Source organism: Myotis myotis, unplaced genomic scaffold (genome assembly GCF_014108235.1).
Source record: "Myotis myotis isolate mMyoMyo1 unplaced genomic scaffold, mMyoMyo1.p scaffold_m19_p_1, whole genome shotgun sequence".
NCBI lineage: Eukaryota > Metazoa > Chordata > Mammalia > Chiroptera > Vespertilionidae > Myotis > Myotis myotis.
Window position 1 is genome coordinate 58,919,527 of NW_023416313.1, and position 22,457 is coordinate 58,941,983.

Genomic DNA, 22,457 nt, shown 5'->3' on the forward strand with positions numbered 1-22,457 from the left:
TGAGGACCTTGCAGCTGAGCCAAGTGAACCCATAAAACATTGAGAAATAACAATAAATTGATGTGTTTTTAAAATATAATATTTTGTATTGATTTCAGAGAGGGAGGGAGTGATAGAAACATCAATGATGAGAGAGAATAATTGATTGGCTGCCTCATGCATGTCCCCCACTGGGGATCAAGTCTGCAACCGGGGCATGTGCCCTGACCAGGATCTAACCATGACCTCCTGGTTCATGGTTCGGCTCTCAACCACTGAGCTATGCCAGCCAGGCAAATTGGTGTCGTAAACCACTAAGTTTTGTGGTAGTTGATTACATAGCAATAGATAACTGGGACAGTAACTGACAAGCATAGAGAAAATCTTAGTTCATGAGAATTAAGAAAATCATGAGAGAAGAGCTAAAATAAAATAACAATGCAGATAAGTATGAAGTTAAAAACTTAGAAGACTAAATGTGCTCCAATCTGGTAGGAAAACATCAGTATGTGTCCAGCACAATGAATAACTAGCTGGCAAATGTAGTCATATTTTGTATCCTAAGGAGAAGAGTCTTGGTTTCGAAAGACAAAGCGCTGCCTCAGAAAAAGACTATTTTGAGAATGAGAGATATTTCCCCCTTGAGGTCACACAACAAAGTTTTGTAGCCACTTCCAGCAATATCATCATGTCCTGAAGGAAAGGGTTGGTTCATAATTACATTTTAACTACATCCTCTGAGTTACATTTTAAGGTGTAATAAGACATCATTCTAATATAAAAATAAAATAAAATTACATTGACATGTCTTCTCTTTGCTAGTAACAGCGGAACAAGTAAACAAATGGCCTAGAGAAAAGAACACAGCTAGCTTCACGCTGTTCCATGACCCTCCATGGTTCCGTATCTGGCAGGAATTTTTATGTACTTCTGTTGAAATTCCCAAATAATTGAGAGAGGAAATAAAAAAACTACCTTAAAAATAAAAATAATTTTGGGGTAGATGAGAAAGTTGGTTGTAAGTGATGTTTTAGAAAAAAAATGACCTTTTAAAAACTTAGAATGAATATTGATACTTATGAATGAACATATTTAAAACAGAAACATTTCCTTCTGCTAAAAACAGGGCAAGACTCCCAGCACACCCCACTCTGGGATCAGTGGGGAATAAATGCCTGAAGCCTTGTCAAAGCTTTAAGGGTCTTTATGGGAAAGTGGAGACTGTTCAACAATGGCCCCTCTTCCCCGCTCACAACACTGTAATGATTCCTCTGAACCAGGGAAATGCTGTATATTTGTTGTGTATGTAAATTACAAGATAGTTATTTTATGTCAAAACACATGAAAAAATATATATAGAATGTGTTTATGTCTACCTGCCTAAGACGATACAGAGAAATGTGTTATCTAATAGTGTTAAGAATAAGTTGGAAAAGAGGATTAAAAGATTGCTTTCAATGTTAAGTTTTAAAAAATGTAAATCAAAGCAACTGGGCCTAGTATAATGAAATATAGAGGATTTGGATGGGAGGTTCCAGAAATAGACGGGAAAAGAAAAGAAAACAAACAAACAAAAAAAAAACCAAGTCCTTACTCCTGGATGAGGGTTTACTAGCTGAAACTTGTGTTGCAGCTTGCTAGTTAGGTCTATTTTAAATGATTGTTCTCCCTTGAGTTAAGGGTAAGAAATGAAAAAGCCACCACAGAAGGAAACATGCTCCATGAACTGCTTTTACCAAAAATCTCTTGGAGGAGCGACTCCACGCGGCAGCCTGAGGAAAGCCGGGCTAGAGCACCATCGGTGATGTCTGTCCCTGAACCATGAACCGAGGACCAGAGAAAGTTCCAGTGTCCATTGCTTGCCCTTTTGTATTGCTTCCTAGTTTTGTTTTATTTTCTAGTTAAATTGAGACGGTGTGAGGATAAATAACCTTTCTTTATAGAACCCTGATCTTTATCTTTCCTTATTGGTTCCTAAGAAATTTACAGCAAAACTGCACAAAAACTTAAGAAAATTTTTGCTGAGTTTTTGAAGCTCAAGCTCAACCCAAGATGTAAGCTACCAGAGGGTTGAAGTGACACCTCACCTTCACAGACCTTTAACAAATGGTCATTCTCAGGCTTTTCTCCCTAGAGTTTCTTCTCCGTAACCTTCCAGTCAGAATAGGGTGTTGTTTTGTTTTGCTGTGTGTGTGTGTGTGTGTGTGTGTGTGTGTGTGTGTGTGTGTGTTTTGCCAATTGTAGGTTCTAAATTTAAGGCTCAAGTTGAATTTTTTTTTTTTTTTTAGCTTTGAATTCATTTTAGCTTTAGAGCATATATATTTAGCTACTACCATTTACTCCTTGGTAGGACTAGTAGCTACATCAACTTTTCTCTCTTAAAATTTTCTCTCATAGAACACAGCTTAATCTAGATTGAACTAGATGCTTTCCCATGACTTATCAGGACTGGGGAACCTTTTTTGTACCAGGGGCCATTTGGATATTTATAGCATCATTCTCAGGCCATACAAAATTATCAACTTAAAAATTAACCTGCTATATTTGGTGAAATATTTAATTAACTCACCCCTAATACCATGGCTGGGCCAGACCAAATGATTTCAAGGGCCTTATAGGGCCTGCGGGCCAGACGTTCCCCACCCCTGACTTAAATGAAGGGGAAATCTCTTTCATACACACTAAACTTCTTTAGGGAAAAGAAAAAACAAAGGAAAAGCAATATCTAAACTACTGAAACTATAAAATAATATCAGTGAAAAAGTCAACAAACATTTTCCAAGGCTGTACCATGTATGAGGCACATTCCAGGGGTCTACTTTCTCTGAATCATTCAAAAGTATAAAGATAATATTACAAAACAATGCACAACCGTAAAACACTGCATCACTTGCTAATTGTTATAGGAATTCCTGAATTATTCATTGCCTTAATGGAATGTGAAAATGAGCATTTTTGTGGTATTCACATCTGGCTACTGTTTAGATAGCTCTATTTTTCTGTTCAGTGTTATGGTTCCCTGAGCACTCTTTCTTGTTGTCTTTTTTCTTTCCATTTCCTTGGTAGACTCTTTCTGCATTACCCAAATCCTTTGCACTTTGCTGAAATTCTGGTCATTAGTATTTATGATGTCTAGAGCAATAGCTCTTAAACGTGAACTCTATTATATTTTTCACTACTGCATTGTTTTTTCCCTTATCAAGTAAGTCGTAGAAGACCTGGTGGGCAAACAGAGGACAGAAAGAGACACCGAAGGATGTCATCTGAATACCAGATTATCATTTAATGATAGGAAGACTGAGTGGGATGGATAGCTATTATTTATTTACCATGTAATTTAGAATTAGGTGCTGGACTAAGCACCGTGTAAACATTTGTTCATTTAATGTTTATGCTGACTTTATGAGAGAGTATTGTGTCGTGGTTTTCAAACCTCACTTCGGAGTCAGATTGCCTGATTACATAGTATGGCTTTTTATACATGCTAGATATGTGACCCTAAGCAAGTCACTTTACTGCTTTATGTCTCATCACTAAAATCAGGGTGATAATAGCAGCACCTGCAGTATAGAGCTCTTGTAAACATTAATGAGTTAATGCACCTTATTTATTTATTAAAGATAGTTATAGTTTACTCTTTTTAAATATATACTAGAGGCCTGGTGCACAAAATTTGTGCACTGGGGGGTGATCCCTCAGCCTGGCCTGCGCCCTCTCACAGTCCGGGACCCCTCACTCCTTACCGCCCACCTGCTCACTGCTCCTTAGCGCTTGGCTTGCTGCTCCTTAGCACTGCTGTGGAGGCAGGAGAGGCTCCCGCCACCACTGCTGGGCTCGCCAACCATGAGCCTGGCTTCTAGCTGAGCGGTGCTCCCCCTGTGGGAGCGCACTGACCACCAGGGGGCAGCTCCTGTGGTGAACGTCTGCCTCCTAGTGGTCAGTGCACATCATAGCGACAGGTTGTTCTGGTAGTTCCATGATAATGGTTGCTTAGGCTTTTATTATATAGATATATATTTATTGATTTCGGAGAGGGAGAGAGAGATAAAAACATCAATGATGACAGAGAATCATTGATTGGCTGCCATTTGAGTCAGGGGTGTATGCCCCCTACTGGGGATCAAGCCTGTAACCCAGGAATGTGACCTGGACCGAAACTGAACCCAGGACCCTTCAGTCCGCAGGCCAATGCTCTGGCCACTGAGCCAAACTGGTTAGGGCAATGTACCACATTTAAAATAATGCTTGGACCAGAGTAACCACTCAATAAAAATTTAGCTTATGACTATGCTCCCCCTGTTTTCAGATGGCAAACTTGAGGCTTACAGAAGCTCAATTTAGTTGCTTAAGCAACTGACCCAGCAAGTCAGTACTAGAACTCAGGTAAGTTTGATTCTAAATATAATTAAGTTAAAGGTTTCCATTGTCAATGATAATGTTTAAATACTCCAAAATCCATGGTGAATGACTGAGAGTCAACAGTGGCCCTAGCTCAATAGCTCAAATTTTAGTCCCAGCAAGTGTTTTAAAAACCAGCTCCAGCTGCTCAGAAGAGGAGCTTCAGAATTTGGATGAAGCAAAAACAGGGATTAGACTGAACTAGAAAAGACACCATTCTCTCAGCTACAGCTATCCAAGGGCTATTTGTTTGTTTCATTTCTTTCTCTTTGTCTAAACAGGAAGTTAGGAGAAATTGGGAGTTTATACTTAACTCTCATTAGATATCATTTATGGTCTGTTAAAATTGTGTTTATAGGTAGTTCTCATCACTTGGTATGTCATAAAGAACACTTGTTACCTTTTATTGATGTTTCACACAGATTCCTAATATAAGTTACCCCTCAAGGTATTATAATATTTTTAGACTGACTGGAACCCCTTGAACTATTGCAATTATAATTTTGACAACCAGATTGGGCAAAACAGAAGAGCAGGCAATTGTCCTAGAAAAGCATATTCCCATATGGTATACTGTGTCCACCTACTCAGAAAGTCAGTATCCTCAATAACATTCATAGTCAAACCCAAGCTGTCAATATTTCCCCCAAACCACTTCTTCTGCAGTTTCCCCCATATCAATAAAAGGCAGCTTCATCCTTCCAGTTGCTCAAAACAAAAAACTTGGTATCATCCTTCATTCTTGACTTTCTCTCACGACCCACATCTCATGCATCACCAAATTCTATTGCCTTTACTTTCAAAATACATTCAGAACATACCCACTTCTCCCCACCCCTTCTGCTACCACTCTGGTTCACGTCCCATCAGCTCTTCCTCACATTACCCAAAGAGCTTCCCAGCCGGCCTCTGCCTATTCCTATCTCATTTGCTCCCTCAGTCACTCTTCTTACCCAGACCTCCAAGGGCTGCCTTCTCCTACCAAAGCCTTGCCATGAGCCATAGGCCCTTTATCACCTGCCACCTGATGCCTTTCTGACCTCATTTCCTGTTATTCCCCTTGTCAGTCCCTTCAGCCAAGCTGACCTCTTCTCTGTTTCTGGAAGAAGCGAGCAGGCTCTTGCCTCTGGGCCCTCCTCTTCCTCTTCCTTCTGACTAGAATGCTCTTCCCTTAGATAGTCATATGTCTCCAGGTCTTTACTCAAAAGTCACCTCTCAATGAGCCCTTCCCAGGATTCCCTGTCTAAAATGTTAACCTAGTGTCCCCACCCCCTTCCTGAAATGCTTTTTCTTCTTAGACTAAGTCTGTGTCACTATATAACTCACTCTATTTTACTTATTTATTCTGTGTAGTATCTGTCTCCCCACCAGGAGACAGATATGAAGACGGGATTTTTTTTTCTGTTTTGTTCACTGCTATTTCCCCAGTGGCTGGCACACAACAAGCACTCAACATTTTTCTTAAGTGTTACTGAATTTAATTTAGACAAAATTGAAATTATAAACTTTCTACGTAAAATGATTGCTAAAATGTTTTCCATTTTAAAACTTGTTAATTATTCAGCCAGTCTTAATCAATAGTTTTGAAATCAATCTTAATGATCTGACAACATGATACACCAAACTGAGGTATTTATATTTTCTGTTTATCCCACTTTCTGGAACATTTGATAGCAGCTTTCCACCGCAAAAACATTTTTAGATTAAAATTACTTTGCCCCCTATGGTTGCCTGTGGGCACTGGTAACAAATTGTTTTTGCTAGTGCTAAGTGAGCCCATGCTGATTGGCCATTGGGAACTCTAACAAACTTTAAATTTCAGCAAAATGCCAGAAACTGCTAATCCTGAAGAAGAAGCCAGGTATTCTGAAGCTACAGGATACCAGGTAATTTGGCTTTCTTGATGGCTTTACAATGCAATTGTTTACATTTTCAGGTTGCATGCCAACCAGGTAGAGAGATGACTTTTGAAACTAAATGCAAATTGAAGGTATTCTCTATTGAGCACAACTGTGCAATACTTAGTGCTTTGTCTTATACAACAGAAAGTATATTACCAAGCTCTAGAAATTAATAGCTAAAACTGATGGCAATTTCTTCTTTGATTTAACTGTCAGCATTATCAAGATCCACAATAACTCAAAGACTCTAATAGTACTCCCCGCCTTCACTTATAAATCAGGATGAAGATAATGTGATCTTATTCATACTTTCCAACCTCGTCTGTGCTGGTATCATCTGGACTGATATTTCTCAGCATTAAGTCGTTTAATAAGTGACTTGTATTGTCCTGATCTGTAAAATGCTTGGATGGCTACATTACAGATAGAAATAAGGTTCTTAAAATTATATTAATTTTGAAGAGAATAGCCTAGAATTTTAGAATATATTAAATAGTTATATGTATTCAAATAAAAGGTGTTTTTAACCCTGAAATGTTTGAAGATTACAACATTATTTAGATTATTTTTTCCCATTAAAAGTGCTTTTCCCCAAGTATTCTCAAAGAGTGGTATACATTTTTTATTCTCATATTGGTTGTTATATGTCTGTGTGGTACTTAGTAAAATACTTAATGTTTAGTAAAATCAACAGATTAGTAACTCAATGCTATGTTGACTTTTATTTTCAATCTAATGGCCACTTGACTTAGTTTTCAGTGAACTAACTAGATCCTTTTAGTATATTTACGGAAGGATAAACATGTACCTTTATCCACAGCTAAATGACAATGTTTTTTTAAATTTATTGTTGACAATATTACAGATGTTCCTCATTTCCTCCCTTTGCCCCCTTCACCCAGGTCCCGCCCCAGCCCAAGCCTTCTCATACTACCGTCTGTGTCCATGGGTTATGCATATATGCGTGTATGTTCTTTGGTTAATCACTTCCCAACCCCTCCCCCCACCTTTTTTACTGAGATTTGTCATTCTGGTCCATTAAATGTTAATGTTTTAAACATAATTTTGTTGAGCCCAATATCAAATATTATTTGCTTTTAAATCAACTACATATAGATTTCTCTATAATAAATGAAAGAATGAAAACATTCCAAGTGGCATAAAGTTTTGGTTAAGAATACTGGCTCTCTGGCTACATTGCCAGTTATTAATCCCAGTTCTGCCCTTATGCTTGGGAATTCTGGGACAAGTTCCTTGACTTTCTGTGTCTATTTCCTAACATATAAAACAGGAATAGTAATGCCACCTAACTCATAGGGATATTATGGGGCTTTATTAATTGAATAAGTGTAAAATTTTTAGAATGCTTGGCTCATTTTAGTATTAATATATGGTAGCTATCAATATAAATATCACATCGTTTGTTTCACTCTCCAGCCCATGGATGGATACTAGATCAGATTCATTGCTAATGAATATAAGAGCATATATTGGGGAACCAGTCTGGTAGCAGACAAAATTATATTCCTCACCACGGAGCCTGCTACCCTGACAAATCATTTAAAGAGTATGTTATAAGCTGCTATACTAAACTTAATGTTATTATGAATTATATAAGTAAATAAATTAAATGATCTCTCTCTAAAGACAAAAGGAAAAAGTTTAGGCTGACAATAGAGCGAATAAATAAGTCTATAAAATTCTTTTATATGAACTGACTTCATTGCCTTACTAATATTGGACACCCCTAGCCAGTTTGGCTCAGTGGATAAAGCGTCAGCCTGCGGACCGAAGCGTCTTGGATTCGATTCTGGTCAAGGGCATGTACCTTGGTTGCAGGCTCCTCCCCAGCCCGGGCCCTGGTTGGGGCTCATGCAAGAAGCAACCAATCGATGTGCTTCTCTCACATCAATATTTCTCTCTGCCTTTCCCTCTCTCTTCCACTTTGTAAAAATCAATGGAAAAATACCTTCAGGTGAGGATTAAAAAATAAAAATTAAAAAAAATAATATTGGACAATTTTCATTTTCACATGGAATAATTAGACATATGAAAGCACTTTCATTAAAGTATCCACACATGGGTATAAGTAAATTATACCTAGTTTGTTGTTTTTTAATTAAAAAAGGACTTCTAGGAGAAGGGTGTTTGAATATGCTTTTGTATTATATTACTTCTTAGAACTGCAGTTTGTAATTGACAATGCTTTAAGGTAAAATATATTGTCTTTTTACAGAGATTCTCAAAGATGCAAATTGTCTGCTTGGGACTGCTTCTATCCCATCTGACCTGGGCAGCACCAGTAAGCATTTCCCATTTTAGTTGCGCGTCATAAAACCTATTGCTCTTTTTACCTATTTTTCTCTTAAGCAATGTCTTTTCAAGTTAGTAACGCTTACCTAGTTCAGTGATAATGAAGCAAAAAGAAAGCATCCAGCACTAGACACCAAAGCCTCCCCCAAGGAGGCCTTCAATGAACAAGTGCTGAATTTCAGCACGTCCACACACTGCCTTTCAGGAAACACCAAAAAGAGTACTTTTGAGAAAAGCAAGAGCCAGCCACAGTGTTTCAAATCAGCTAACACTAATGAGAAAAGGCTCAGAGACCCAAATTACAACATGTCAAAAGAACTTTTCAATATCTTACTAAAAATAGAAAAAAAATGACTTGAATATTTTAAGGCTAAACAGCTAGATTTTGTAAATATATGGCAACACAAAAGGAGCAGAGCTTTCCTGTAATTCTTGTAACACCTCAACACTGTGAGATCCTGGTCATGATTTTCTCTTCACCAGTGAGGCTAAAGATGGGAGGGAGTGCCCCATGTTTACCCCAAATCAAGCTCCAATTTCCTTTGTGTCTCTTTTCCCCTCTGATTCACCCAGATGAGTCCTCAGGATGTGACTAAATTATCTTGTGAGAATGCTGAGCGTTACCGATATTTTCTGCAATGCAGACGCGGTGCCAATTAGATAATGTCTGGAAAGCATCCGAACTTCCCAGAGTAACCTTTCCGTTGGAGAACCATGGAAACCAGCGGTCATTCTGTTACCAGAAGTCCTTAAATATAGGTCCTGAGCGAGTGGGTGGCCAATTGGGTTACCCGCTGACAAGCATGAACCATGTCATCGGATGAGGACAGCAGAAGTTGAGAAAAGCTTGTCCCCTCTCAGCTGACAGCCTCCAGCAGACCTGTGGGGGCCGTGCTGCTTAAAATAGACATCTGCCAGGCCCAATCCACATGGCTCAGCTCAATCAGGGCCACCAGGCATGTGCTTAGGCATGATGGGGGTCAAGTGGGTCTTGCTGACCCAGCTCAATCCCACCAGCCCAGGATGAATCTATTTTGAGCAGCACGGTCCAAGGAACAGTGGGAGTGGCACTCTCCAACCATTTTCCAGTAAATGTGCTATGTCAACATCAATCCAGTGACCACTGGTCAAAAGCAGGTGCCAGAGTTCCTCCCCAGTGGGAGACAATGCCATCTCCATTGCACGGCCACATTCATGCACAGGAGAGCTGCCAAGTGGGTATCGGGGGAGAGGGGAGGGGTGCAAATTTCAAATGAAAGAGGATTTGCAAAGACATAGAAACAAAATTTGGAATTATAAATGGCTATATGGCTAAATATGATATTTTCTCCCAGATATATAAGATTCTATTTGAGCATTTATCTAAATTAGTTAATAATAGTTTGGTGTTATCAGAAATTGGCATATATTGAGTCATTTACATATGTTTTGGAACTAGAATCCAGATTCAAATTGTAGGGGAGGAAAAAAAATGTTTTCTCGACTTTTCCAGGGTTCCTGGCAAGGTCTGAAAAATTAACTGACAAAGATATGTTAACAGGAGGAAAGCATACAAGTTTTATTGAATTTTTATATGTACTGGGAGCCTTTATAAGAGAATGAAGAACTGAAGAAGCGACTAGGGGAGGAAGCTTTTATTTTATCTTTTAGACAAAGAAACAATACATTTGTGAAGCATTGACAAGACAAAAAGGTTTAGACTATGGGTACTCCAGCTAGGGTAGGGAGACCTTATTGTCCTCAAGTAAGAGCATTGGGGTTAGTTTAACAAGGTTTGCTTGCACATTCCTCAGGTGTGGGTTCTGGATGGTAAAAGTCTCTTTGTAGTAAAAGGAGAATTTATTTTCTGCCTTTAGACAGAAGAGGAGGAACTTTTTCTCCTCACTACTTTTTAATTGCCTTCAGCTCAGAATAATTTTTTATGTCAAAGAGGTATATGTGGGAGTCATATTCTGGTTTCCTTCAAAAACAAAATTTAAAAATGGAAGAAAAGATTGATTATTGGGCCATGTAATTTAATTAATATTCATCAATTGCACTTGACTCTAACAACTTTGTGATAAGTCGCTCTGTTATAAGTTCAGGCTTATGATTGTGAACTACATTAAGGTACTCTATCCTATCAAGTATGTTTTTAATACATGCGCATGTGTTATGTTCTCTGAGACGATGCCAAATACCACAAACTGTCATTTCTTTTTAAAATTAGTATCTAATCATCTAATTTTGATGCTTTCTCCTTCCTGGAGCCCCATTTCCAGATTTGTTTTCACTGTTTTGACATTTTTGGAGAAATGATGCAAAGATCTAAATGTAAATGCACAAGGTCACTTAAGAACCAACATAAAAAAGGCAATAAAAGATAAAATGATAAAAGATGCCTGAAAGTACTTAATATGAAGTATAGGAACATTACCTCTTGTTATTAAATATGTTTTTTCCCATATATCAGGCCATTTAGAAATTTATTATTTTAACCCTGGGACTTTGAGGCAGAGGCTTTAGGCCAAAATATCTCCTTAACTTGCACTAGTGGGACCAGCTGTGTAAGTGTAGGCCATTCTGCTTCTCTGCTTCCTTTCTCACAGGGATTATTACGGAAATCAGATGAGACTGTTTACAGGAAAGTAGTTTACAAACTGTATAGCGCCATATAAATATAAGGTGTCATCGACAATGTATTTTTTTCATACAAATTTGTGCTTTTATTTTTATGAGCAAGGGTTGTACTTTTATTTTCTATAATAGACAGATTTCTAAGAATAGAAGTATTGAGTAGAAGGAACTGGTTTTTTTCCCTTAGATATTGCCATATTTTCTTCCCCAAGTGCTATACATCTTCATATTCTCACCACCAATATGTATCATACTACCCTTCCTTCTAGATCCCCATCCACTGAGTATAAAATTGTATTTCAATATTTATTTAATGTGTATTTCTCTGTCTTTTAAAGGTTGGATTATAATTGACATACGATATTATATTAGTTTCAGGTTTACAAAATAGTGATTCAATACTTTGGTACATTATAAAATGATCACCACAAAAAGACCGTCCCCATACAAAGTTATTACAATATTATTGCCTATGTTCCCTAGGCTGTACATGTCCCTGACTTACTTTATAACTGGAAGTTTGTACCTCTTAATTCCCTTTACTTATATTGCCCGTCCCTCTACCTCCTCCCTTCTGGCAGCCACCAGTTTGTTCTCTGTATCTATAGTTGGCTAACTTTTGTTGTTTCTAGAATGAAATGGCATGTCAAGCAGAGCTGCCTTATAGCTCAGCCAATAGAGCACTTTGACGAACGTTCTGAGTTTATTTCTAAGATGATTTCGTCAGTCAGGGTTCAGTCAGGAAAACAGAATTCATGACAGGGATTTCAGTAGGGAGGGTTCTATTTGGAGAGTAGTTACAAAGGACAGGATGAACAGAAAGGGCCAACCAAGGGTGATGGAGCAACATGAAGACGGCCTTGGGCTGGAGGGACAAGGAAGGACGTGGTGGCCCCAAAAGAGACGCATCCAATCCTAGAGATGCAGCCCAATGGGGAGAGCAGGGAAGGACATACCTTGGCCTCTCCTACCCTTCAGTCTCAGGTGCGTCTCCCATCAGCCAAGCCCAGACTAGAGCCAGATGGCAAAGTAACTCAGAAAATGTCATGCGTAGGGATCATCACAGAGAGAGCAGAAGTACGGTATCTGAAAGCAAGCAGGATTACTGCTCATATCTTACTGCTGGGAAATACAGAATTCTAAGGCTTAGTCAGGCATAATACTCTCTTTCCCTAAAGGGTTTTCTCTCTTACATGACTGGCACCACCATTATGCCCGTTTCCCCTTCAGCATACACAGTCAAACACAAACCAGCCCCACCCATTGGCTCCTCTGGCCAAATCTGAGATAACAGGAATTTCAGAAATAAATAAGGAAATAAAAATACCAAGACTAAAAGAATTGGTATACCCGTTGCTTCCATGGTGAGCTCGCTCTAGAATTCTCAGGTCTTCTTCTGCATGCTCTCCTGTGACACCTAAATTTTACCCTAAAAACTTGGAACAAGATCCCTGGGTCTATGTCTTTTTAGTTTCTGGCCTTTCTCTTACCCCAAGAGAAGTATTTTGTCCCAATCTGCAGGTTGCACCATTTTCCTTTCCCTGAAAGAAATATCTGCCCAGGTGACTGGCACGATAAAGTCCCATCCTCAGGTGTGGTACCTCCCCTTCCATGCAGGGCCGTGGCTTTACTCTTGCAGGATAACCAGCGGCAGCCTATCTGAACTCACAAAGCCATTACTGAATTTTTTTAAATGTATTTTTATTGGGAGAGGAAAAGAAAGAGAGAAATATCAATGATGAGAGAGAATCATTGATCGGCTGCCTCCTGCACACACACCCCACTGGGGATCGAGCCCACAATCAGGCATGTGCCCTGACCAGGAATTGAACTGTGATCTCCTGGTTTAGTGGTCGGCAAACCGCGGCTCCCGAGCCACGTGCGGCTCTTTGGCCCCTTGAGTGTGGCTCTTCCACAAAAATACCACGTGCGGGCACGCACGTACAGTGTGATTGAAACTTCGTGGCCCATGCGCAGAAGTCGGTTTTCGGCCTGGGAGAGTCTATTTTGAAGAAGCGGCGTTAGAAGAAGTGGGGATTGAGGACGTTTTTAGCAAAGGCCAGCTTAGGAGTACCCTAATTAAGTTAATAACAATGTACCTACCTATATAGTTTAAGTTTAAAAAATTTGGCTCTGAAAAGAAATTTCAACCGTTGTACTGTTGATATTTGGCTCTGTTGACTAATGAGTTTGCCGACCACTGTCCTGGTCCATAGGTTGATGCTCAGCTACTGAGCCACACTGGCCGGGAACCATTACCGAATTTATGCAACAGTGTTGTTCTGTAATGGCGATGGCATCGTCTCCCTGTGGGGGAGGTGTGCGGGCACCCGCTTGTAGCACTGAGACAAATATTAACGTGCTGAGTGTATCCATCCTTTCTGGTCAGGATGATTTCCCACATCGAGTGGTACAACCCAGTGAGGGAAAAAGAAAAGATTTGCTATTTGAAGACATGAATGAAAGAATGGATGTTTGGTGAAGTTTTATTTCTTGTTTCCTTTCAGACGGTTCAACCACAGGCTGAGAAAACTAGGCAAGACTGTGTGGAAGAACAGAGGGTAAACAGAGTTATTCTTCTCAAATAAATCCATTTCAGCTCTGTAAAGGAAAAAGTCAGTCAGAGGAAATGTTAACCATCAGAAATAGTCTTGTGTACTTACGGTGAAAGCACAAAACCATACACCATAACTTTGGCACTTTAATTCCGTCACGGTGTGTGACAGAAAAGAGAAAAGCATTCTAACTGGAGATTTATCTTCAATATGAGTTCTTCTTTCAGAGGGATAAGCTAGTAAAAATCCTGGGATATTGTTATTAGCAAACACCATTTTCCACACGTGTACAGGAGAACAGAGCAATAAATGAGGGAGAAAACAAAGGAAAGAGCATGGATGAGCCATAAGGGGAGTTCTGTTTACTTGGAGTGAGTTTCCGTCTACATCCAGAAAGTTAAACAAGCCCCCTCCGCTTCTCAGGTCACCAAATTGCAGCTTACTCCTGCCTGCCAGGGCTTCTTCTGGCAGTCTCCGAAAATTCCCTTCCAAGAACTAACAATGTTCTGTTCTCTGTCTCGGTTGAAAATACAAAGGCAAAAACTGCAAATTTAAGAGCCTGGATTTTCATGCTGCGAGTTTTGCCAATTTGACATCAGACATGTATATTGTAAAATCTGCTTTTCTTCTAATCCCCTGCCCCCTCCCACCTGAAAATATTCCAAGTGCTCCATTTCCACTGAAATGTGGTCATCAAATTGATACACCAGGGAGAGAGGGAAGTTGATAGTCATCCTTAAGGAAAAAGGATTTAGAGACATGCAGAAAAGAAAGAAACAGGCTATCTTCAGGGACTGGTGGACACACGCCCTCCTGTGGTTATAGGAAGAACTGCCATTTGTGAGAGGCAGAATTAAACTTCGCCCAAATTTTAAAATATCTGTACTATCAAAAAGAGAGCCAGGAAACTTCGTAGTCAGAGATAAACCCATCTTAATAGAATGTTGTATTTTTGTAGGTCACCTACAAGGGTCACCATGAGAAACATGGGTATTATATTTTCAAGTATGTTTACACATCACCTGGGAGGAAAAATCAAACGGACATAAAGGTAAGCTGAATTTCTGAGTGATGATCCTTATCAGGAGTCAAACTATGACAAATTCTAGGGGGACAGAGTTTGCTTTTCTCCTGCTCTGGGGTTTTGGTCTGCGGCTGGTGCCTTTGTCCTTCCCTCACACCCCAGGCTCCTCAGGCGGCTGTGCTGTGGGACTCTGTGTTCCTGACACTGGTGGGCCACCCAAGGCCCTGGCCCAAACCTTGCCCTCCTTCAGGACCTGTCGAGCCAGGTGTGGTACTGGTGGACCCCGGACAACCATGAAATTATTTTTGGTTTATTGCTTCTGATTAATGTTTGGTGTTTTATGGGGAGGTTTTCTGGTACTATATGCTCTAACGGTGAGGATTAGAGGTCATTTTGGCCTAAAGAGTGACACCTTCTAATGTCCCTTAAATGCATTGCACAGAGGACGCCATCTGTGTCAGGATGTTCAGAAGAGAAAGAATAAGGGCCTTGTCTCTGGAATGGAACAATAATTCTTTTCATTCAGTTCCTTCTTATAAATTCATTGGCCAAGGAGCTGGACACAGCTTAAAATGCCATCAGCAAAAAGGACTACTTACTTTTCCCCAAATCTGGCTTCACTTCCCATGAAAGTTGTAGTTTCCCTTCAGAATGTTGTTTTGTTCTGCTTGATATTCTGCAGATGCATCTCTAAGACTAACTTCCTGTTAAACTTACTTGTTGGAACACCTATGTATTGAGCACTTCCTACTGTGCAAGATGCTATGTGAAATGAAATGATTGAGAGAACTTAATTCTCTCTCTCCAGGACGTTAGAATTATAAAGGGAACAAATGGCACTTACAAAAATCATTAACCCCAGACAGAATGTGCAAAGTGCTACATAAGAGGTAGTTAGAATAGTGTGCTTCTGGGCTTGGATTAGAAAAAGATTAGTTCCTAGCCGGGTGTTCAGGGAAAAGTACGTCATGGGAGTAATTGAGCTGTGGAGGATGAGTAGGATTTGAGCAAGCACGCGGCTGGGAGAGGCCATATCCACGAAAAGAACAGTGTAAGTGAAGGTGCACAGATAGAGAAACAGAGCAGAGGAAAGCAGAGCAGCCAGCTGACACAGAGATCATCACACAGTCAACAGTGCAACCATCAGGCAATCAGTTAACACAAGCAAGTGCAAAAATAATTGAGCACCACACAAAACAATTTAAAAGTTGTTTTATGTTTTCACTCATAAAAGAACTCTGTTCAGTCTTTAGTAAAACGCACAGAATTCATTAGTATATCTGCTACTGCTTTAAAAGCAGTAAAAGCACTAAATGTAAAATAAAACTTCTCACTGCAGAATACAGAGGGAGGAAAGGTAAGAAGGAATTATTATAATCTAATGATTTTCTAATGCACCTGCTTAAACTCAAAAGAATAACTAGCAATAAGCAAACAAACTTGATTGCAAAGGGAAATATAAATGTCCATGTAAAACTTGCCAAGATTTAATGTCTTAAAATAAGTCAAATGTTTAAAATACTTCTTATTTGCCAAGCTGGCATGGGTTGGTGATTGAGCTTTGATGTATGAACCCGGAGGTCACTGTTCGATTCCCAGTCAGGACATATGCCCGGGCTGTGGGCTCCATCCCCAGTGGGGGACGTGCAGTAGGCAGCCAATCAATGATCCTCTCAAATCATTGATGTTTTCATCTCTCTCTCCCTCTCCCTTCCTCTCCAAAATCAATAAAAATATATATTAAAAAATAAAATACTTCTTACTTAAAAACAACTCACTGTAAAGTTTTTTCTATTATATTTTTTCCTAATTGCAAACTCTTATTTTCAGAATATACCTGCCAAATAAAAGATTAGTGAATAATGATGTTAAAACTCCTCAAATAAATCATTTCATATTAGCTCTTAAAATTTGGAACTTTTGTATATTGCATATTAGCCAGCTTCATAAGAAAAGAGGGCATGTCCATAAGCCATTTTTATCTTGAGATTCAAGTGTGAGCTGATGCAACAATTTCCTCACTGCTTCTAACATTTATAAAGTACATGTATAAAACCAAGCAGTCCTTCAAGTAGAACAGTACTATATTTGAGGGAGGGAGGGGAGAAGGGGGGAGAGAGAGAGAGAGAGAGAGAGAGAGAGAGAGAGAGAGAGAGAGAAGAATATGAGAATAGGGGAGAGAATAGTTTTAAAAATATGAGCTCTGTGTCACTTGCAATGACTCATTAGTCACAAGATGAAGACCACACTGTCTTCCTTCAAAATCAGGCCCTAATCATCTACATTTCCAAATTTATTTCTTATTCTCTTCTGTAGGATTTCTCAACTCTAAACTTATAGTGTTATTCACAGTATCTTTCAAATGTTTCCTGGTTTCAAACCTTTGAATATGCAAACTTATTCTTAAAATATTCTCACCACTTCCCTTCCATGTATCTGAATCGTGCCCCTCCTTCAAACCTTGTTCATCCCTCTTTCTCCATAAAACCTGCGTTGGCCATTCCAGAGTTAGCTCTACTAACAAACCTCTCTTGAGTTAATAGAATCTTTGTATTAAGAATCTGGTTTGTTTTTTTTAAATATATGTCTCCTAAGAATTATTCGATTTTTAAAAGTTAACATAAAATAATCACTTTATGTTAAAAATTACACTTTGCCAGGAAGAAAGAAACAAAGACAACATCGCTCTCCACCTTTCCGGCAAGAGAAGAAATAAAGAGCCAGCACCTAGAGACAGCACTGCCCAAGAGAGAGAGAGAGACGTGTCCCTCTTTGGAGCTGATAACAACAACCGAATTAGTAAATCCCCAAATCTTTTTGAAAATAGACAGACAACAAATGAAGACTATAGTATTAGTCACAAAGATAACGCCCACAATGACCTACAGATGCCCATTTACCCCGCATCCACTGGGAATAACGGGTCTGAGGATGGAGAGGATGCTCTCAGCGGACTTCATGACCAAGAAGAATACAGAGCAGCTCTCACCAGAAATAATACACAACTTATAATGGCACCAGGAGCTGTGATTGAGCCATTAGGGGACGAAAACAAAGATATCAAACCCAGGAATGTTCCAAGCAAAATTCCAGCAAGTGCAAACCATGCTAAAGCCCCCTCAAAAGGTAAGAAGAATCATCAAAGAGATCCGCAAGCCCCCAATATTCCAGCCAAAGGCAAAAGCACGCACCACATCCAATACAACACAGACTATCTAAAACAGATCCCCACACTCAAAAAAATCCCCAGCGATTTCGAAGGCAGCGGTTATCCAGATCTTCAAGAGAGGGGGGACGGTATCTCTCCTTTCAGTGGAGATGGCCAGCCTTTTAAGGACGTTTCAGGTAAAGGAGAAGCTATGGGTCCTGACCTGGAGGGTGCAGATATTCAAACAGAGCTTTCCGGCCCGGGGGAAGCAGAGACCACTGACCCCGAAGCAGGAGGCCCGGGTTATAACGAAATCCCAGAGAGAGCAGAAGATGGCAGAAGTGCCATTGGAACCCGGGGTGAAACAGCACGAGAGGCAAACACCGCCGATGTCAGCCTCGTGGGGGGCAGCAACGACATCACAGGGAGCACCAATTTCAGGGAACTCCCTGGAAAAGAAGGAAACAGAGTGGATGCAGGCGGCCAAAATGCTCACCAAGGGAAAGTGGAGTTTCATTACCCTCATGTACCCCCAAAAGAGAAAAGAAGAGAAGGCAGTCGCGACGTTGCTGAAAGTACGAATTATAATGAAATCCCGAGAAATGGCAAAGGGGGGAGTAGGAAAGGTACGGAACATTCTAACAGGAACCAAGTGACCGCGAGTGAAAAGCAAAGGTTTCCTAATAAGAGCAAAAGCCCAGGCCAGCTCATTCCCCATCAGGGCCTTGACAATGACATTAAAAGTGAAAGAGGTCCCCACAGTGACCCCAATAATGAAGGGACTGTACCCACACACAGTGGGAGAAATCAGTACGGACCCCACAGGCAGAACAGCTCCACCTGGGGTCAGGGTCTGCCGCGGAGAAGGGGCTCCTGGGCTCACAGAAAATCCCACCCCAGCAGGAGGGTGAGGCCCCCCAGAAAGCACGGCAGCAGTGACTCCTCTGACAGCACCAGCTCCAGCGAGAGCGATGGGGACTAGGCCACTAGGAACTCCCAGCAGGATCAAGTTCAAATCCCCAGACACCCCCGACTTGACCTGACCTGACCGTGAAGGAGGGCCACCCAGTAGCGGACCGGGTGAAGGTGAAGAGGGGTGGGGCAGGGAGCGGAGGAAGTCTAGAAACGCAGCCTCTTGGACAGAACTGTGGCTATGTTTATGGTCATGGTATGAAATTCTCTCCAACGTTACGATGCTTTATGAAATTCTATTGAAAATCATGATGCTTTTTTAAGGGAAAAAATCATTAAGGATTTATGGAATAGGTAGTATTTGAATAGGCGTCATTTAAAAGTAGTTTGTGAATGTCAAGCCTCTCTTGCTGTTGCTCTGCAGATAGGAAAACAAACAGTATCTCTCATATCGTAATCTGTAATAAATGATCAATAAGAAAAGTCTGTTGGCTCTGGCGGTTCATTTCAGAGACAACAGCTTAGTCCTGCGCCTGGCAAAGGCAGTGCTGTGAAGTCCACCTGCTGAATAAAGCTCGCGAGCTGCCTAAGCCAGCGTTTCCCTCTTCTCTGAAGGCCCTTTGCTCTGGCAAACATACCCTGTTGCTCAGCCTGCTGCACTCTCTTCTGCTGCACATCTCCAGCTTCACAGAAGGCAAATGGTATTTCCAGAAATGTTGGGGTCCAGCCCCAGCAGGTCCAGGGATTCCCAAAGGTGTAGACGGAGTTGGTAAAGAATGAATGACACAGAGACAGCGTTCAGTTGATCAGCATAGCCAGGTTCTCTATTTATTGTCCTGTTACATCTGTATTTATACCATTTGATCCAATAAGCATGCCTCTATAGTCACATAATGGTATGTTTTGGGTCCTCCCTTAACCTTCTACAGTTCCTTGTTTCATGTCCATAGTTTCTTATCTGACCTTTGCCAAAAATCCTGTCTCTATCTAATTCTGTTGATTTTAATCTTGTCTAGGTTAATCTCTGTGTTCCATTATAAGGGCTATTCCAAGGTCACTATTCTACTGCTCTACTGATAAACTACAAGGAAGTGACTGAAGGAGATTATCCTACCCAGTAAAGGTTATGTGTTCCCAGCCTCGCTGCTTGCCTTCCCTGGGACTGCCCTGTGTTGGTGGGTCTCCAGGGGTATAGGCCTTGGTGCTTTCCCTGGTGGGCAGACCCCTGGGGATGTGGGCCCAACAAGTCCCAAATTTATTGCCAACAGTCTTAGTCCAAGTTCTTCATAAGTAGTACATGGTATTCTGTAACACTAGGGGGTTTTACTGATTCATTCCCCTCCCCAGTCCCGTCAATCCCCAACTCCAGTCCCGTCAATCCCCAACATCCCCACCTGGGGAAACAACCTTTCTCAGGGAGGTGGCCCTGGTTAAAACACATAGGGCTAAGAGGGGGAGGAAACATATTAAGAACAGTATGCCATATGTGCCAGGTTCCTTGAAACATATGCTGTGCAGATGTTTCTTCCCTGCAGCGACTGTGTCAAGCAGCAAGGACTGGCTTCCGGCACAGAAACAAATCACCATGTTCTCATTTCTACCTCACTTCCACACAAAGAGAAAAAGAACCTGAACGAAATGATAAGGGAACCTGAAAACAAGGATTATCTTTTCCCCCTAATTTATTCTCCATCTTCCAAGTATAACAGAAATCAGTATTAATGGAAAGACTTAACATATCACCCAATAACTTAGGCAGAATTCCAGAATAAACTATTCCTAGCAATTTTTTTTAATAAAAGACAATTTGGTGCACGAACACACACACACACACACACACACACACACACACACACACACACACACACAACTAGAGGCAATGAATGAAGTGAAGGAAACTGTATCTGAATTGTAATTGCATACACATGAATTGAAGTAAAGCTGCTACTTATATCCCAGATTATATCAGACTGATACATGTGAATGGTCTGAACACATGAAAAACACTTGGCGTTTTAAAGGGGAAAAAATGAGCTTCTAGAGAAAATGAATGCTTTCTTTGGGTTTATAGGCAGGACCTTCCGCAGGCCGTCTGTCCTCGTCTGCTATCTAGTGGAGAAACTGCGTTTCAACCCTCTGGTCAAATAGTATTTCCTCTCTCCCAGTTTGAGCGTTCATGCACATTTATTCACATTTTCTTCATCCTTTTAAGGGAAATTCAATGTTTCAAAATCTGCAGTGCGTTACTGTGGGGCTTGGGCAGGAGTCCAACCTGGAAGGCGCCGAGACCTGGAAGCACAGAGGCCGGTCTGCTCGGGTCTGGGCTTCAGCTACACCCGGGTTTCAGCCATGATGCTGCACGAGCTTTGCTTTTTTTTTTTTTTTTAAAAAAACATGCATTTCCAAAATAGGACAGAAAATATCAGCCTCACAAAGCTGCCTTATATGTGGTGACTGACATGGGCATAGCCTGCCACCTTGTGCCCAAAAAGAAAAGATCCTTCTGCCTCACTTGTTTCCAGGCCTGCTACCCGCTCCAGCCCCACCCTCCTGGAGTTCTCTGCTTATGAACAGCCACCTTGACTTTACAGCCCTCATTAATCTGCTCTTGATAACTCCAGCCTGTCGGGGCAGTATACTACCTGATTCTGTTTGACATAACATTCGGCTCAGTTGAAAAACATTTTCTGAAGGATCCCATTTGATGCAATTAAAAGAAGAAGAGAAAAGATGCTTGTGGCCCTTGTGGAGATGACGCTTTAATGAAGGAAAAAAGGCCTAACACAGATGCCTGGTAGACTGTGGTAAGTTCAACAGTAGAAATAAGAAATAAAGTGATTATAGGAACTCCGAGGAAAGAGAGAAACTCCAGCTAAAGGGAACAGCATAAAATCCATTTTCCTTAAGGTATTACACATTCAGAGGGGATGCAGAAAGCAAGTTCCAACAGGCAAATGAGGGCTTGACCGTCAGTGACCTTAAACAATACTACAGATATTTTAGAGCTTAAGAGGGTGGGGTAGTGGTGGTGGGTGGGATGGGTGGGGGAGTTGGAAGGCAGAAGACTAGCAGTGAGGACACCCAAAGGGCTACTGCTATCACCTAGAACAGTGATGGCGAACCTATGACATGCGTGTCAGAGGTGACAAGCAAACTCATTTTTTTGGTTGATTTTTCTTTGTTAAATGGCATTTATTTTTTTTTTTTTTTTTTTTTTAAGTCTGTGATATTTTTATTTTATTTTTTTTTCTTTCTTTTTTTTTAATTAAATCTTTATTGTTCAGATTATTACATTTGTTCCTCTTTTCCCCCCCCCCCATAACTCCCCTCCTCCCAGCTCCCGCCCCACCCTCCGCCCTCACTCCCCACCCACTGTCCTCTTCCATAGGTGCACGATTTTTGTACAGTCTCTTCCCACATCTCCCACACCCCTTTCCCCCCCAAGAATAGTCAGTCCATTCCCTTTCTATGTCCCTGATTCTATTATGATCACCAGATTATTTATTCACTTGATTCTTAGATTCACTTGTTGATAGATGCATATTTGTTGTTCATAATTTGTATCTTTACCTTTTTTTTCTTCTTCCTCTTCTTAAAGGATACCTTTCAGC

The 22,457-nt window shown here is 40.7% G+C and overlaps 1 protein-coding gene across 3 annotated transcripts; it reads left to right on the top strand.

Annotated features, from left to right (window-relative positions):
* Nucleotides 1-8,526: 8,526 nt before the first annotated feature.
* Nucleotides 8,527-18,916, top strand: MEPE (matrix extracellular phosphoglycoprotein). 3 transcript variants are annotated; one of them, XM_036325761.1, is made up of 5 exons: nucleotides 8,527-8,580; nucleotides 13,715-13,768; nucleotides 14,721-14,813; nucleotides 15,952-15,954; nucleotides 17,447-18,916. In XM_036325761.1, the coding sequence occupies exons 1-5, from the start codon at nucleotides 8,527-8,529 to the stop codon at nucleotides 18,914-18,916; spliced, it is 1,674 nt and encodes a 557-aa protein (XP_036181654.1). The 3 variants fall into 3 exon arrangements, with proteins under 3 accessions (XP_036181654.1, XP_036181663.1, XP_036181672.1); XM_036325770.1 differs by lacking the exon at nucleotides 15,952-15,954; XM_036325779.1 differs by lacking the exon at nucleotides 14,721-14,813.
* Nucleotides 18,917-22,457: the final 3,541 nt, after the last annotated feature.

Coding starts and splice junctions, on each gene's coding strand:
- MEPE (XM_036325761.1), top strand. CDS start 8,527: ATGCAAATTGTCTGCTTGGGACTGCTTCTATCCCATCTGACCTGGGCA. Junction 8,581..13,714: donor ATCTGACCTGGGCAGCACCA/GTAAGCATTTCC, acceptor GTTTCCTTTCAG/ACGGTTCAACCACAGGCTGA. Junction 13,769..14,720: donor ACTGTGTGGAAGAACAGAGG/GTAAACAGAGTT, acceptor GTATTTTTGTAG/GTCACCTACAAGGGTCACCA.